At 41.4% G+C, this 17,907-nt stretch overlaps 2 protein-coding genes across 2 annotated transcripts; both read left to right on the top strand.

Moving 5' to 3' along the window:
* Window positions 1-10,998: 10,998 nt before the first annotated feature.
* Window positions 10,999-14,345, top strand: LOC139342249 (cannabinoid receptor type 1B). Its single transcript, XM_070979247.1, has 2 exons — window positions 10,999-11,275; window positions 11,974-14,345. The coding sequence occupies exon 2, from the start codon at window positions 12,051-12,053 to the stop codon at window positions 13,479-13,481; it is 1,431 nt and encodes a 476-aa protein (XP_070835348.1). The 5' UTR covers window positions 10,999-11,275; window positions 11,974-12,050; the 3' UTR covers window positions 13,482-14,345.
* A 720-nt stretch (window positions 14,346-15,065) lies between these two features.
* LOC139342122 (akirin-2-like) lies at window positions 15,066-17,755 on the top strand. Its single transcript, XM_070979050.1, has 6 exons — window positions 15,066-15,263; window positions 15,599-15,778; window positions 15,983-16,126; window positions 16,232-16,381; window positions 16,903-16,974; window positions 17,131-17,755. The coding sequence occupies exons 2-6, from the start codon at window positions 15,601-15,603 to the stop codon at window positions 17,139-17,141; spliced, it is 555 nt and encodes a 184-aa protein (XP_070835151.1). The 5' UTR covers window positions 15,066-15,263; window positions 15,599-15,600; the 3' UTR covers window positions 17,142-17,755.
* The last annotated feature ends 152 nt before the right edge of the window (window positions 17,756-17,907 follow it).

Below are 17,907 nucleotides of genomic sequence, written 5' to 3'. Positions count from 1 at the left end.
ACAATGCATTTTCTTTCCTCTAGTGGCACCTTTAGTAAAAATGTACTCTCATACGAAAACAGAAAGCCATTTACAGAGCACGTTCAGGCTAACACAGAGATGAACCCTTTTGATTTTAATGACCCCACAGTCCGAAAACACCTTCAGGATCAACTTGTCACAGCTTGCAGAATAGCAAAATCATGTTTTTTGTAGAACGGTGTGGAATAAGCAGCCTTGTGTGGCTTGTTTTGTCTTGTTTTTCTGACAATTACCTGCATTTTTGCATTTTCAGGTCTCGCTTTGTTTGTTTGCTTTCAGCTTCAAGGTAAAACCGCTCACAAAACAAAAGAGAAACAAAGAAGGAAATGGTGATGTTTTCAGCCACGACCGTTCATTCTGCTTCCAGGACCAACCTCCTGTTACTTAATTTCCACCCCCTGTACTTATCTATTCAACAGCATGCTATGTTTTAGGACTGAAAGAAAGGTGCCTTCCTTGTGGAGGTCATGCTGTTGACGTCCCTTTAGGTTTGATTTTTATAAACACACAAAAAAAACTCTGTGGGAATGACTAAAATTCAAATCATACACACAGAGGCATTGATGATGATGATGGCATGCAAAGTCACACAAACAGACAAATTAAAAACATTACTAGGACCGGGAACAGTTGAAGCTTTTTTATAGATAAAATTGTTCCGCCTCTATTCTCTGAAAATGAAAGCCGTACTTTAACCTTTTTTTTGTGAACAGCGTTAATGTTAGCTCTTTAAAGCAGAATCAGATGGCTGCTTGGACAGTAATGACACCTCAAAGATGAGATGAAAAACAAATCATGTCTAATACGTTTATAGCATGCATTAAGAGTTCACTTGAATTAAATTTTCTAATGATCGTTGCCAAAACCTGTCGGCTTTAATAATGTAATATTTGGCTGTCTGTCCCAAGCTCCCAGAGCTCGTACATCAAAGCAATGATTTAGACACCTTCTCTGATGCCGCAGACCTCCCAACACCAACTCTCTCACACATTAACACACACATACACAGAAACACGCACTTGGCAAAACAAACTGTGATATGCACAGAAAGCGTCACATTCACTGAATCTTAGTTTGGAGATCATCAGAGAATAAAACGGATAAAATGCTGATTTCATTGTAGGAACAGGTGTTGTTGCGTGACACGTCATTAATCAATCACAACTTAACAATGAACTCTTGACTCTGGTGCTCATGACCTCTGACCTCATCCATGAACATTATTTGAGCGAGACTGATGGGGGTTGAACCTGTGTGAACCCAAAACTGTGTTAAATTGTGAGCCAAAACTAATATGTCTTCCAGCATTACTCATATTCTGAAAAGAGACTAAAGCAAACCAAAGAACAAAAGAACAACAGTGTATGAATATATTCCTATGTTTGAGAATTGTTTTGTGTTGTGACTTCCAACAAAAATCAAAGGATCAGTGATCAATATTTTACATTTGTAATACCATGAAAAGACCAGTGAAACCAACAATGAATTCATCCAACAACTGTTGTCTGTGTAGCCATTGTTAGTTCCATTGTTGGCCAAAAATGATTCAAAACACAAACCTGGAACACGGTTGGATTGGGATGGAGTGGATCAAAAACACAACTAAATAACTCGTCACTGATTTGGGTGAAACTTAATCATGAGTCTGGTGTCCTCTCCATCTTCCAGCTCCTCTGCCTCAGCTCTGGACAAAGAGCTTGACTTGTTGCCCAAGAACCTGCTAACTGCTGCTAAGCGTAGTTGCTGTTAGCTGGGTTAGCTGTACAGGTAGTGGTCTTATTAGCTGACCCTGGGTTCCAGGAGCCAAACCTGGCAAGAAAACCACTTTGGTACTAATTACCTGTCAATCAAACTGGCCTCCATCAGACCCTGAAGCTAATAGGATCGCTAACCTTAGCTGCATGGCAGGCGGCGGTATAATGCACATTCAATGCTATTGGCTACTGTAAACACCAGTAAGTCCCTGCCTAGCTGCCTGTTTTGACAGGAAATACATCAGTATGCAGACGTAGCACGCCGCTAGCCGTTTCCTGTGAAATTTAACACATCATCACCTTATAAGACTGATGCAACGAATGCTGGTCTTTATGAAAAAAATTATCTAGCTCTTTAGCTGCTAAATGCCTTGCTTTGTTTGCCAGCGAGTTGCTAGCTTTTTCTGCCTTTTGGTACAGAGCAAGTAGTATACACTGTTTTTGCAGAAACAGCTGCCTGCTGCCGCTAAAACAGTGTTTCTCAATTCCGGTCCTCGGGCCCCCCTGCCCTGCATGTTTTAGATGTTTCCTGCTTCAACACACCTGATTCAAATGAGTGGCTCGTTATCAGGCCACTGCAGAGCTTGATGAAGAGCCGATCATTTGAATCAGGTGTGGTGGAGGAGGGAAACATCTAAAACATGCAGGGCAGGGGGGCCCGAGGACCGGAATTGAGAAACACTGCGCTAAAATGACACAATTGTAATGGTGAGAGTGAATCAACACAGTTATGCTTGTGGATCAGGAACAAAAACATTGAGCTGAGAGACGCTCAAGCACTTCACACAAGTGACTTTTATCGTTTAAGAATCTAGATTAATAACAGCTTTAAAAAAATTAAAAGACATGTTCATGACCCATTTTTAAAGATTGCATAAATCTTGCATAAAGGAATGCATTGTTTTATTTCTTGACAATAACAAAAAGAGTATCACCAGAATTATCTCTTAAGCGTAACCACTGCTCTACATTTATAACCATTTTTGGCCAGACTACAGAAAAGCAGGGGCCAGGCCTGTGCATGCAAAACGGCCATGTGCTCGGTTTTGACCCATTTTTGTTCGGATGTAAGCAAGTTCTTAAAGCAGTGAGTCACCGTGACCATGAGCAGCGAGCACAATAATTTAATCTGTTGCTCCATCCCTAAAAAAAGAATTGGAGAGCCAAGAAAGGAGCCACTGGCAGAAATGCAATAACATGTTGCAAACAAATAATTCAAGATAAATGGAGGTAAACCTCCTTATGAAAAAGCAGACATAACAAACATATAATAATCAATCGTTACTAATGGCTGCCATGCTGATGAGAAATTATTTTACTGATAACGCTGTGCAGCACTGAGGGACGGTAGGGGAGGTCGTGTGCTGGCACACAGCATCAGTAAGCAAAGAAAAAGCAATCTATCTTGAAGGACGACGACAATCCTGGCATGGTGATAGGCCTGAATAATAACACTGATCACGACACACTCATCCACTGCCTTTCAAATCTGCTAACATCAAACCAACTGTGGAGCGCTTCTTTTGTGCCATCTTCGAGTCTCTGCAGAGTTAAACGCACAGAAGCACACACATACACAATGGTGTAAGGCAGGTGACCTTGTGCCATTGTGGTGCAGCACAGTCTCCATGGTGATGCACCTGAAATGCTAACAAAGCCAGCTTTTTGTGTGCAGCTTTTACAGGCCGCTCGGCTTATAAGTCAGACATAAGACTGATAATTGTCTTAATTTGCTGCAGGGCTACAGTGTTATTACTAAAACAAATCAGCGAAAGGAAAGAAAAATTGAGATTTTGAGGCAACTTGAAAAACATTCGATTTAAATTGCATATGAGTACATGGCAAAAGTCGGAAACAACCCAGGAGTCGTTTCTTTACTTTATTTTATATTCTGACACTGGTTGCGTAATATAGTGCTGTCTCATATTCTCAGACGATTCGAAGTTTAGTCCACATACGTGTAGGCCTGAAGTCAATCAGGCCACAAGCTGTGAGGTGGTAAGAAGCGGGGGGTGGGTGGGGGGTTTAGGTATAAAGTGAAGGACTCATCACTGTTCGCCAAGTTCAGCATGATGGCCGGCTGCCAGCAGGGTTGTTTATGCTCTGCAGCCATCAATCTATTTTCCAGCCCAGATGGCTGTGATAGCTGTAGGAGGAGGAGATATGAGCTCTACCTGATGAGGATTATTATCCAATCTTTCCTTACGTGCAGACACAGATATCATAATTTGACCATTGTCAGCTCATGTCCAAGTGTTGACCCCGTGACATGAAAAAATGCCTTTTGATGTCACAGTAAAGAATCGGCTGCTTGTGCCAGCATATATGCAAGTACTAACATGTTAACGTTGACCATGCGGGGATGGTTAGGCGTATGAATAAATCTCCCGTGATGCCAAATTCTCATGTCTCTCATGCCATGTGTTCCATCGCCGCATACACCCTGATTTGGCATCACAGCTGGTGTAATCCATCACAAGATGGTCTCTAGTTCTACCTCAGCCTTTAGAGAGGATGGGAATGAGTGAAACTGGGATACAGTGATCCCATGCTTAATACAAATGTGGGACAGGGGTGTGAAGTTGGGGGCCTATGGTTCCTTCCCTACTTCCCTCCCTCGTACTTCATACTACCCTCGCTTGGACCACATCCAGGTTCAAACTCTACTTGTCTAACCCAAACCTTAACCCCGGTCTTCACCCTAAAATGTAATGATTTGTATGATGGGGACTTGTGTTGTCCCCATAAGGAAGGCGAGTCCCTACAATTTGACTGTTTAAACAGATTTATGTCGCCACAATGTGAGTAATACATGGCCACACACACACACACACACACACACACACACCAGCATCACCAACACTGATGAGTTTGTCATGATTAGCTTCCTTCATGAGTGACACCAAAATTGTGAGCAATTTATTTTAAAGGTCTGTAAATTCCTTTCTCCTTTAATCTTTTCCTTAATTGTTTCTCTGAAAGAAAACAACATGTATCTAAGCTTAATTTGTGAGTAAGAAAAACAGCATTAAAACTGGTTTACTGCCAATTAATTCCAATAAAATGCTAAGCTAGCACAACCTCGAGTCGTCGACTCCTTTTCGTTGACAACTTTTAAAATCAACACAACTAACTAAACTGAACTATTTTTCTCTAGATTTTCTCTACATCTAGCATCACTCTACATAGTTCTGTGCATTAAACTATTTTTAGGAAATGTGTAGGAATTAAGGGAACAGTAAAATAAAGCACTGCCGCTACCTAAACTTATAATTTGGTCATTACACTTGATGTATTTACTCTGGTTTAAAGAGCACAAAGCTCACATTATTTACGCATTATACACAAAAACAGTGCTCCACATTACAGTAGCCTGGTTTTGGAATATGACAGCAGTTGAAATGTCATTTAAACAAACCAATGGGAGTTGAAATGTCATTTGCCACATGCTCATCTTTGACCTCAACCTTTTATTAAGAAGGCCATGGCACACAGTATGCGATATTGGCATCATGGCCCTCAGATTTTATTCAACTTCCTGTGGCTTGCTGTATTCCCCAGAGGATTGTGCATGAATGAGATCTTCATAAATAAATCACATTTAAGAAATATCACAGCAGAGTTCTGTGATAATTGAGTGGTAAGTAAGTCTAAATTTATCTATTTGCCAGACACATTTTTATGCATGAAAGTGGGGAACATCAATGCCAAAACATTAAAAAGAGTAGAAAAGCTTATCAGCATCAGGCGGAGCTTTTTTTAATTGAATTCATCAATTTTTGTTCTTTTAACGTTGATGAGTTCACACACATTCAGTCAATCGTAATGATTCATGTGCATTTGATGGCAAAACACTTGGCAACGTCCATCAAGAAAGATGAAGTCAAGCTGCATCAACCTGCTCTTTACTGCTCATCACAAATGCATTTAGACTAATGGACACTATCTGCTAGACTAGAATTACTTTGTCCTGCAGTATGCACGCAAATGCACATTGCACCGGTGCAGAGGGATATATTGCATTGCATCTTTTTCTGTCTTTGCATTGAATTTAAATTCCTCTCACTGGGCTGAAAGCGGCAAGAGGAGTTAAAGCAAATGCAGTGTACAGTTGTCACAAATGTTAGAAGAAATACAAGAAAACAAATCTCAGTTTTTAAGCTGTTTGTTCTTAAACGTCAACTCATTTGTGGTGGAGTCTCTTCATCTTGTGATTAAGCTAAAAGCTGAGACACAAAGGACCTCTGCGATGAAAGAAAGTCTTCCGGGATGTGAGAGCACTCTGAATTTGTTTGCTGGATGCATTTGCCGGTAATGGGTAAATAAACATGATGCAGTGAGCAGAATGAGGATGGATAAGTGCTGTGGTGGCTATTAAATGTTTCCATGTGAAATGTTTCCATGGAAAAACCTCGGAGGAATCAAGCTCAAACTGTGATACTTTTACAAGCTGCAGTGGTGGAAAATCACGACATACATTTACTCAAGTGCTGTATTTATTTTTGATTAGATTTGTTAGTATAATTTTTTACATTTTCAAGGTTGTTTCATCATTGCTGGATGACTAATGATTAGTAATTAGTAGTAGTCAATAATGTCACTTTACATTTTATGTCTATCTTATATTTTCAGATGAGCAGGCAGCTGTTTTCAAGTCCGTCCACCAACAGCTGGCTGACAGACACAGTTAGCAACTAGTTGGTGAACATAGTGGAGCATTTAGCAGCTAAAGAGCCAGAAGCTTGTCATGGGTGGTGTTTGTGAGGCAGCAGGGGAGGGAACCAAAAGCAGATTATAGAGGCAGGCAGGGAGTGTGCAGAGAGTTTATTGTGAGGGGGAGACAGAAAAGCAGAAAGGCATGGGAGGCAAGTCCAAACAATCCCAACAGCAGTTGTATTGAGTCCAGTGCAGGGATGAGATAAGGGAAAGTCTAGACAGGCAAGCAAGCGGACACAGATATGGTCCAAGTAACAGGATTCGAAAACCTGAAGCTTGAAAACAAGGACAGAAAAAGCAACATGACAGCTACCACAGACATGGGAGCAAAGCATTTGAGTCAGTATCTGAAATGAGAGGCTGCTGATGAGATGAGGTGCAGGTGCAGAGCTGGGCAGAGAAGCTCAGGTGAGGGGAATGAGCTGATTGAAGTGCTGCAGAGCAGACAGGAGTGGATCTGGAAAGCAAGGAGAAAAGTCTGAGGAAATCTGCTGGTCACCATATCAACTTAAAACTTCAAAATATGTCCATGTTGTGTTTCCAAAGCCCACAAGTGACCAAAAGATCAGCTGTTGTAGGTTTAAATCATTTTTACACACTACTGGCGCAAATTATTGCAAACAGCGAACAAAGTGAGACGATGTATAAAAGGAGGCGAACAGCTAAAATTAAATTGAATTTCACAGCTGCTGTTCTTCTTAACGGACAAGGGCCATGTGATTATAGGAGACTGCTGGTGTCATGGCAGTCAGGACCATTTGGGGTTCTCGTCAGTCTCTGCAGCTCTGCAGCTGGGCGTAGGACAAATGAATTATGATCTGGCTCTGAATCAGCCAATAACACTGCAAGGCCATTCCAGATCATCGCTGGTCTGGGTTGCCGTTTCCTCTGAGGCCGCAGGGCTTCTGCCATAGGTAACGAATCACCTGAAAACCATGAGGACACTAAGAGAAGCAGCTCAGCTGAGCTGTGATCTGAAGCTCTGCGCTGCTGCCTGAGTAATTCATCTGTGCCTGTAGCTTTCATTTGCATAGTGTTTGCACAAGTGAGCATTCACTGAACCACCCGCTAAGTCTTTGTGATTACCGCTGTGTTCTGCTGAGATAAAAAAGGTCTTTATATGACTAAATGGTGCATGAAGGGGACTCTACCCACTGACCATTATGCTGTTATTCTGTATGTTCTGCAGCAAAAGGCACCATTTCGGCAAGAGAAATTCATGCATTGAAACTGATCAACTTGCTTCAATTGTTTATCAGAAGTGAAATAAGTGCCCTGAATTGCCTATATGATATTATTTATTTGGCCAGTTGAAAAAAAAATGAATTTTTGAGTTGAGTTTTTTGGTGCCTGTAGTAGAGAAGAAGTTTTTCATTCAGGGAGAAATTCAGTCACAGAAGGCTTTAAGTCACAACTTTTTCATCGTCTCTGCTGTGCTGTTGCTCCCCGCGAGGAAGATCTGTCCAGAAAATCTGAAGCAGGAGAGAAACGTGATGGGGAACTTCCGCACTTCACTTCTCCTTGTTTAATTTCTCTGCTGATATTTCCTGGATGCAGGGTTATTTGCTTAATTATACGTCTCTGGAAAATGCATCAACAAACACCTCTGATTTGCTTAATGAAGGCAGGTTGATACATCTAATTGTTTGATGAAGTGAATAATGAGGATGCAGGCGGCTGAAGGCTGATGATCGGCGGTGATGCATGTCACTCTTCTTGGACTGGAGAAACATGTGAAACGATGTTGAATAAATTTAGTAAACATTGTATTTGGGCTTTTTCTCGTTGCTGAACAGATCTGAACCGAGCTCCGTCTCATTCTGCTGTGCCACCTTGGCCACAACATGAAGTGCCTCCAGCTGGGGAGGAACAGAATATAGAAGTGGCAGATTAGGAAACCGTTCAGAGCTGTCAGTGTTCAGCCACAACCTCCTCCCCTTCCCTATTTATGCATCTTTTCCTCCTCACCCGCCCTCCCTCCTTCCCTCCCCACTCTCTCCCATCTTCCAACCTCTCGACACAAACACATCAGAGACAGACAGCCGGCTTTAGAGTCTCCTCTTACAGCATGCTCTGTGTGAAACGACTAAAACGCTTCTTCCTCTGGTTTCACAAAATACGTAGCATGTCCCCTCAGAACGGTCTGCATCACAGCTCAAAGAAATCACACATTTTTGCATGCGCTGCTCAAATGTGTCTATTTTGGAGCACTTGAAGCCTTCGTGGACTGAAAGTAATGATTTCATAATGCAGGCGGCCACTCAAATAGCAACCGACTGTAAAAGGAGAAGGATCAATATTAAATGAGATGCATTATGGTGCTTTTTCGTGAGGAATCCTGCGAAAAATCAATCACTGTGAATCACTTGCAATGTTCACCACCAAAGGCAGATGGACATGAAACAATAGCAGCAGCCTCCCATAACTGCGTGGCCCACATGGTGGAAGAGGATTTAGAAAAATTGACAAGTCGCTGTCACAGTGGTATAGATGCCTTTTGTCATCGCAGGCAGCTTTGTCTCTCTCACTGACACTTTGGTGAGAATGACACTGAAATATTGATGATTATTATTATGATGGATTGTGGATTACTCTGCCCCCTGCTTTGAGAGATGATAGATGCTGCTTTCAAGCCAAAGTTACAGTAAAACCTCACCCCGATCAAAAGGGAAACATGAAAGAGCAATGAAACAGAAGTCACTTTACGTTCATTTGAATTAATTATAGACGGATTACACAATCAGCAGTCATTAATAAGATGTTTCACTTACCCTGTCTGTGTCAACTATTCATAAAAACGTACATATTGGATGTAGTCTTTTACCACAAGTGATCAATGGTTGCTTGAATCTGCTTCAAGCGCAGCATAACAAGTGTTCAGTAATTAGTTGGATGACTCCTCAGCCTCTTCTGTTCTGCCAAAACTGGAGGCACTGGCATCATGTGCAATGCCTTTCATTGTTTTCTCATGATGTTGCATCGCCAAATGTCATGTATTTTCCACAACAAGATACATGTAATTTGGGAGATAGCTCTGCTGGGAGTGCATAGTGGAAATAATTGCGCAGCTGCGCAGGACAGGAAAAGGACTCTAAATAGTGTGTGCACGTGACCCCCAACTGCCGTAAATAAATAGATAAATAGTGGAGGATATTCAGGATGGACTTTTAGCAGCATGGTGGCTTTAAAATTGCACTGAAATTACACTGTATGGTGTCTTTTTTAATTATACCATCAGCACAAGGTAACATAAAGCAGTGGTGGAGGAAGAATCCAGATATTTCGCTTAAGTATAATTAGCAATACTGTACTGTAAATACCAACTGTGTTATAAGTGAGAGTCATGCATGCAAAGTTTCATTCAAATTAGCATAACTATTAGCAACAAAAGGCATTTTAGATATCAAAAGTAACACTACTCATTGTGCAGAATGTCCCTGTTCAAAGTGATCATACATTTCATAGTACTGGATTATTACTGATGTATTGATATGTAAGCAGGTTGTTGATATTGTAGCTTGTCAAGATAAAGCTAATTTTAAATACACTCTAATCTTAATGGATAACAGTCGATACTTTCTAAACTCATCATATGAGTTGTAAATTTGTGTGTGATGTAGTAACTGAAGCTGTCACATACATGTAATGGAGGAAAAAGCACAATATCTCCCTCTGAAATGTAGTGTAGTACAAGTGTAAAGCAGCATAAAATTTAAATGATAAACACAAGTACCTCATAATTATTTAAAAAAAAACATATAACATCTAACCACTTTTTAACCACTACAAAACATTAACCATCCCACCAAAGGACTGCATACATGAATGTTACTTAATGTGAGTTGTCTTTATAAATAAATTAGGTGAAATTAAACTTTTATTTCCCGAAACATTAATGACTGAGCAAGATAACACACTGTACATTTTGCTGACTGTGAATACATTTTGGCACTATAACATATAGCCTATGAAAATTAAACCATGAAATACTGCACATTTTTTATATCTTCCTTGTAAATATGATTCAGTTTTCCTTGTAATTGCTTCCATTAGTGTAACCTTTATATACTTTTTTTTTTTAATTGTATTGCCTCTATTTATTGTTTTTATTCTAAAAACTGTTTGTGCACTGTGGAGGTGGCTGTCTTGTAGTGAAGCTGAACCTTGAAATATTTCCTTATTTAGCATAAAAAACAATGATTTAAGATAAATTTCAAGTTAGTGGAAAATGTCAGGGTCATAGCTTTGGTGTTTTTTCTACATGCTGGGTTTTAATCAAAAAATAAAAAAATGTTGAAATTGCAGTTACATGTTATTATTATTCGTGGGTCACTGAACAGCTCAGGAAGTAAAGCCAGTCTCTGCTGAACGCATGGGTTAAGGCTGCTTTCCATGAGCCGCCTGTCTGTGTGAAGAGGTGTGGATGCTGCTCAGGGATGCGCTCAAACACCTCAGACCACGTGACCAGCAGGCGCACAAAAAGCAGCCTTATAACCGCCCGCTCCGCAAACGCTCTGCACCGGCTGCATGTCTGCCTTTACTGTATCTGACACTGACAGCACAGAGACAGTGAACGCACCATCATTCCCCCGACAAACCAACAGAACAAGAAGCTTTTCACACCGGCTTCCGGCTCTGGCTTGGAGTTGCTTTAACTGTTGGTGAAGAGAGTGAAGGCAACAACAACAACAACAACAGACTGGTTTGCTCCCAGTTTAGTTGATTTTTTTTTTTTTCCTCCCCGGCATGGATCGAAGCGAGGTGTTTGCGCTGAGAAAATCAAGGTACGTTTTTGTTTTTTAAAGCTTTTAGCATCTTTTTTTAATCATTTTTTATTTGTGAATTTCTGTGTTATATTTGTTTTCCTTTCATTTGTTCTTGGCGTGTTAATTCCAAATATATGAGCCAAATTGGTTTTACTTAACTGGTTCTGCTCTCAAACTAATCTCATCTGCAAAGGGTCATGTCTTGTTTAGTTGTTGCTATTTTTTTTTCCCTTCAAAAATGTCTTATTCAAAAATCTTCATGTAAACTTGACTGTTAATAATTGACATCATCATTACTGACATAGAAATGTAAAATGGATCATTGGACAGTTATGTGTGCTCTTTATCTAGTTCCTCCCTTGATGCCTAATTAATCCAGTGATTATAGAGTAAAAGCAGCTTAATGCTTAATGACCTCCTTTAATTAATAAGAAAGCCTGGCTGTCCTACATACTTAATGCAATGATTTCCCCCGAGGCTGCACAGGTTTGTCGTCAACTGTTCAGTTTCCCACTATTGTCTGGGATGCATCTGCTCTGGAGTCAGCTGGCTGATACACAGATTCCCCCATATCTCCCAGCAACAAATTCATTTTCCGCCATATTAATCATTAATAACCACTGATGCTGCTTCATGCATTTTAATAATTAAATTGAACAAGATGTGTTTTGTGCTTTTCTTAATGGGAAAAAAAAATCTTTTTTTTCTCTTCATAGGTGTCCATTTGCATGGGTCTAATGCTGTTACACTACACATCCACTCAACTGAGCATCTCCACAGCCACAAATCAGCCATGAAGATGGCTTTGCACAGGATAGCAGGCACCACAATGAGCACCTTAACGACGGGTGTCCCGTATCTTGGCTCTAATGACGCCAGCTACGACGACCCGTCCATCGACTCGACTCTAATCAAGAACAGGTTCCACTTTGAGAAACCTCACTCCGCCTCGGCGAGTCACTCCCTCCTCGGACTCGTTCCTGGAAATAAAGAGGCCATCCACAGCGGCCTCGCTCCCATTTTCCCCACCAACGTATCAGACTTTCTGCTGAATAATGGCACGTCTGGGGGTGGTGGAGGGGCGACACAGTGTGGGGAGGACCTTGTGGACAACATGGAGTGTTTCATGATCCTCACTCCCGGTCAGCAGCTTGCGATCGCCATCTTGGCGCTCACCCTGGGTACTTTTACGGTGCTGGAGAACCTCATGGTGCTGTGTGTGATCCTGCACTCCCATACGCTTCGGTCTCGGCCTTCCTACCACTTCATAGGGAGCCTGGCTGTGGCTGATCTGATAGGCAGCATCATTTTTGTCTACAGCTTCCTGGATTTCCATGTCCTCCACAGGAAGGACAGCCCCAATATTTTCCTGTTCAAGCTGGCCGGGGTCATCGCCTCCTTCACCGCCTCTGTTGGCAGTCTGTTTCTCACTGCAATTGACCGCTACATCTCCATCCACAGGCCCATGTCGTATAAACGCATCATCACAAAGACTAAAGCAATCATTGCCTTCAGCGTGATGTGGACCATCTCCATCATCTTCTCTCTGCTGCCGCTGCTGGGGTGGAACTGCAAGCGTCTCAACTCTGTCTGCTCGGACATTTTCCCTCTAATCGACCAGAAGTACCTGATGTTCTGGATCGGGATGACGACTATCTTGGTCCTGTTCATCATCTACGCCTACATGTTCATCCTCTGGAAGTCCCACAACCATGCTGTCCGCATGCTGAGCCGCAGCTCCCAGAGGAGTGTGATAGTCTACACTGCGGAGGGCACTAAAGTGCAGACAGTGAGGCCCGAGCAGGCCCGGATGGATCTCCGTCTGGCTAAAACCCTGGTTCTGATCCTGGTGGCCCTCATCATCTGCTGGGGCCCACTCCTTGCCATCATGGTTTACGACCTCTTTGGGAAGGTGAACGACTTCATCAAGACTGTGTTTGCCTTTTGCAGCATGCTCTGTCTGCTCAACTCCACCGTGAACCCTGTGATCTACGCCATGAGGAGCAAGGACCTGCGCAGGGCCTTCGTCAACATCTGCCATATGTGCCGGGGAGCAACGCAGCCTCTGGACAACAGCGCTGAGAGTGACTGGAACAGCAGGAGTGTGAGAGGCACAGCGGGCGGGGCGGGGAAAGATGGAGCCGCCTGTGGAAAGACTCGAGTAAAGGTAGCCCAGGTTACCGTTTCTGGAGTGACTGAGACTTCTACAGCGGAGCCGGTCTAAGAAACAAGCTGCCCTGCTCTGGTCCAACTGTGACATGAAGATATTGTAGAATAGCCTTCCTAGTGCACTGCTGTGTTACTGTGAAATGTGCCAAAAAATGACTTAGAGACAGAACTGAAAAAGAGGTTTTTGTTGCTTTAAAGCTGAAATCTGTAATATTTATATATTGTTATATCCAGCTGTCTGGTGGAGTGACATGATGAACATACTCTCTTTACTCCTTCCTTGTAAAACGGTTTGTTCGGTCACACAAGTCCGGTTGATAAAGCCACTTTGATCTCATTTCATTCAGTACATAATAGCCACATTCACAAGAACCAGTTGACTCAAGGGCGTATTTTTGTGCTACACTCTGCTCTGTCATCTCTGCTGTTTGAATGTGCATAAAGTTACAGATTTCAGTTTTAGGGAAGAAAAATATGTTCCCTTTTTTTGTTTCTTTCACATGTTATCATAGCAATATTGTGGCAGTAATACAAGGTGAAACTGTGTCTACCTTCATGCAACATGCCAGTTTTGAGTGACAACACACTGCTTGTAAGAAAAATTAGCATCAAATTTGAAATTTGAACTTTTGTAAGACCATGATATTGTGAAATTTGGCATTTTAATGTTATTCTACTTTACTTATTGTATTATTTTTAAACATGTGCTTTGCAAATATGAATGGCTTTTTGATCAAATCAGAAAACTTGAGTCTGAAGTGATCTGGAAATGTAACATAGCTGCTTATTTAATACACATGTGCTTATGAAACAGTAACAGCATTTTGTGAGAAGCTACACTTGTGAAGCATCAATTGTGTCATTGTGTTCATAACAGTGTGTAAGCAAGGACAAGAATTCAATAAATATATAAAATATGTCTATTTTTATCATAATTTTTGTCAACATAACTGGTATATATTTTTTCTAATTAAAACAATTAAATCCCAGCAAAACCCGTTACTAGATATATTTTCTTTAAAAAGAAATAGGGGAAAAATTTTGTGAGTGTGTGTCAGTCTGTTCACATCCATGGCCTTAACCTTTTTTGGTTTGTTAGCCCAAAGCTAAATCTGCTAGGTCTTAATGTGGACATGAATAATGAGCAGTTCAACCACATGAATTTTTCAATTGATAAACTTTTAAGGCCTTTGATGACATTATTTTCATAACAAAAAGGCAAAAAATGAGAAAGGCTATGAAGAAATAAACATACACATAGATACAGATAAACACATTGAAATGTATTTGTTACTGCTTTAGTCACCCTCTGACCCCGAACCCTTTCGGGAGCCACTGCTTCATAAAGTGAAATCAACTCTTATGTTATGTTGTTTTTTTTGTGTAACACTGCCCCCCTGTGGCTATAAAAGAGACATCATCCATCTATTGTCTATTATTTCTCATGGATTGATCATACTGACGAATGGAGTTGTAGTTCATCGAATAATATAGGGCTATAATGCATTCCTTATTACATTAAAAAAAATATATATATATGAGTAATTCATAGATTTAGGCCAAAATTAGGACATCAACCTTTCATTTCTCGCCATTTGCAGGTTCACTACATAACCCAGAGTGCATTGCAACGTAATTCACACGTGACGTCAGGAGCCGGAGAAGCCGACAGCCTCATATCAAAAACAAGCAGCTAAGTTGCGTTAGCTAGCCCCCCTAAAGAGCAGACAGTTGGCCCGCAGCCGGCGGATCGTCACTTCAACTTTTGGGAAGCAACTTTTAGAACAACACGAGTGTTAAACTCAGTCGGACGGACCAACCTCCCCCCTCCCAAAAGGTAAGAAACAGCTTTATTCAAATGTATCACACAGCGCACTCTTCTGCCAACGGTAGCCAAAGCTAACGTTAGCTTTGTTTTCTTTTTGATTATTAGCTAGCAAGCCCAGCTAACGTTAGCTTGCTAGCAAATATTTAAAGCCTCAGCTGCGCAGTAAGCTCAGCATGTCCTCCTCTGCGAAGCAAACTGGTCTCGCCAGGACAATTCACACTTAAATTAGCAAGTCGTGTTAAAGAGTAGCCACTGTTAGCAGTTATCTGAAATATCTGCTTACTCGCTTCATTATTGTCTTGTTTCGGTATTTTGCCCCACCACCCCCCCTTAACAAACTGAAGTCATGGCGTGTGGAGCCACCCTGAAGAGGACCATGGATTTCGATCCGCTGATGAGTCCCACGTCTCCTAAAAGACGAAGATGCGTCCCCGTGTCCCCATCGTCCTCATCTTCATCCCCTAGGAAGTATCTTAGCATGGAGCCCTCGCCATTTGGGGAATCTTCATCAACACTTAGTGCAGGTAATGTTACTTATGTTGGCTAAGTTGGCCTGCTTGGTGAGCAGCCAGGGGCTTTAGATGCATTAGTAACACGCTGAACCACAGTACAAGAAATCAGAAAACAAACATACTTCTTTGTGATAAAGTTGAGTCGTGGACTAATGACATGACAGCTGTTTTTGTCTTCTTTTCTCTCCCTTTTCCTGCTTCCTTTTGTCCCACTAGAACAAATCCTCAACAGCATCAAACAGGAGTACAAACGCATTCAAAAGAGGAAGCATCTAGATGGAGGCTACCAACAGTCAGAGTGCTGCTATTCTCCAGAGTCCCCATCCCAGTCATCTACTATGAATGTTTCCAGCATGCCAGGTTGGTTGAGGAACACGCTGCCCACAGGAGACACCGCTCCGGAATCACTGTGACATGTACAATCAGTAATACCACATGTGTCACGAGTCTTCAATTTTTTTACAGGAACGTCCTCTGGAGGCGTTTCTCCCACCAGAAGAGAACAGCCATTATTCACCCTCAGACAAGTTGGAATGATCTGTGAACGCCTGCTGAAAGAAAGGGAAGAGAAGGTGCGGGAGGAATACGAGGAGACCATGACTTCGAAACTGGCAGGTTGGTACACTGAGCAGGTGTCCTGTGTTAGGACTCCAATCACTCCATAGTCCAAAACCTGACGATACTCAAGTTATATTGATGCAATAGAGAGAAAAAACAACAAATGTTCACTGATAGCTGATGAGCAGCATGGTTGTTTCTCAGTTTTTTTGTTAATTGATTGAATGACTTGTCTTCTCAGCTCTGTAAGTTTTGTTTTGATTGGCCAAAATGAACTGTCGTCATGCTGTAATAGGCAAATATTTGGTATTTGGTATACAGCAGGAGAGCCTGTTGTTAATGAGCAGCGCTGAACAGGTGCTGCTTTTTACCTGCCAGAGACACTTAAACATGGGAATGGATCGATTCTTGACGACAGGAAATATTATCAGTGATACTTGTTAGAAGTGATCTGTACCACAGTTAAAAGTCAAGTCTCTGGGGAAATGAAGACTTATTCCAGTAATAATACTAACTGTCCTTTGGGCATTATGTTGTACAACAGCAATAACTCAGATTTCCTGTCCTGTGTCTTCCAGAACAATATGACACCTTTGTGAAGTTCACACATGATCAGTTAATGCGACGATTCGGGGAGCAACCTGCGAGCTGTGAGTTCTTTCATTCTTCCTAAATTACGTCCACATTCCTGTTTCTCTGGCGTTCTGGATGTGAGAAAGTCTTGGATCATGGTCTGAGCTTTGCCTTTGAAGTCTAAAGTAACAAGTCTGGTTTTTTGTATTTTGTTTCATCTCCCTCTTCTCCAGATGTTTCCTGAGTGTGGCACAGAAATCTTTGCAAGATGGCCTTCTCTTGCTGCAAGCTATCATGCGATATCTCAAGAAAGAAAAAAAAGCTCATCGTTGTAAGAGATTCAGTTTAGCTAGTTTAAATGGAACTTTTCTTACTGTGCCATATTTCTGTCTTTGGGCAAAGGTTTATATGGAGCTGTTGTCAGTTGTTACCACTCTGTTGTAAGCAACTAGGTGCTTCCTAATGTAAATTAATGGACCCTATCTCTACCAGTGGCCTATGTTCCTCCTGCTGTACGTGTATCTACAGTTATCTCACTTTTGTAATGATTCCCAGCATTCCAGGCTTTGTCACTTGTTTTCTTTGTTACATGTAAATATGATAAAGCAGCACAGAGTTTTACTGAAGGTTTGCTGGTCAATCTGAGAGGAAGTGGAAGAAACACAGCAGAACAGAGAGAATGTTTGCAGTTTGTCCTCTGTTCTTTTCTTTTTAAATTGAGCATTAAGTGGGCTAATTTGATTATTATTTTTTTTTTTCCCCCTTCCAGTGTTTTATTTATTTTGACTTTTGTTTTGCTGGTATCACTTTGAAACCAATGTACTTATTGGACAAAACAATAAAAATCTTTTAAGAGTTGAGGATTGCTGTGGTGCATTTCTGGAGTATATATATGTATTGTTCACGTGAGTCAATATTTTTTGACCAGATGTCAATTATGACTCTAACAAAACTTGACCACTGCTGCTTTCAATTAGCTGCACAATGCATCAGTATTGGAGCTTGAGTAG

Source organism: Chaetodon trifascialis, chromosome 14 (genome assembly GCF_039877785.1).
Source record: "Chaetodon trifascialis isolate fChaTrf1 chromosome 14, fChaTrf1.hap1, whole genome shotgun sequence".
Lineage (NCBI taxonomy): Eukaryota > Metazoa > Chordata > Actinopteri > Chaetodontiformes > Chaetodontidae > Chaetodon > Chaetodon trifascialis.
The sequence above is the reverse complement of the archived record's forward strand: the minus strand, read 5'-3'. Positions and strand labels throughout refer to the sequence as shown.

Coding starts and splice junctions, on each gene's coding strand:
- LOC139342249 (XM_070979247.1), top strand. CDS start 12,051: ATGAAGATGGCTTTGCACAGGATAGCAGGCACCACAATGAGCACCTTA.
- LOC139342122 (XM_070979050.1), top strand. CDS start 15,601: ATGGCGTGTGGAGCCACCCTGAAGAGGACCATGGATTTCGATCCGCTG. Junction 16,127..16,231: donor GAATGTTTCCAGCATGCCAG/GTTGGTTGAGGA, acceptor ATTTTTTTACAG/GAACGTCCTCTGGAGGCGTT. Junction 16,382..16,902: donor CATGACTTCGAAACTGGCAG/GTTGGTACACTG, acceptor TGTGTCTTCCAG/AACAATATGACACCTTTGTG.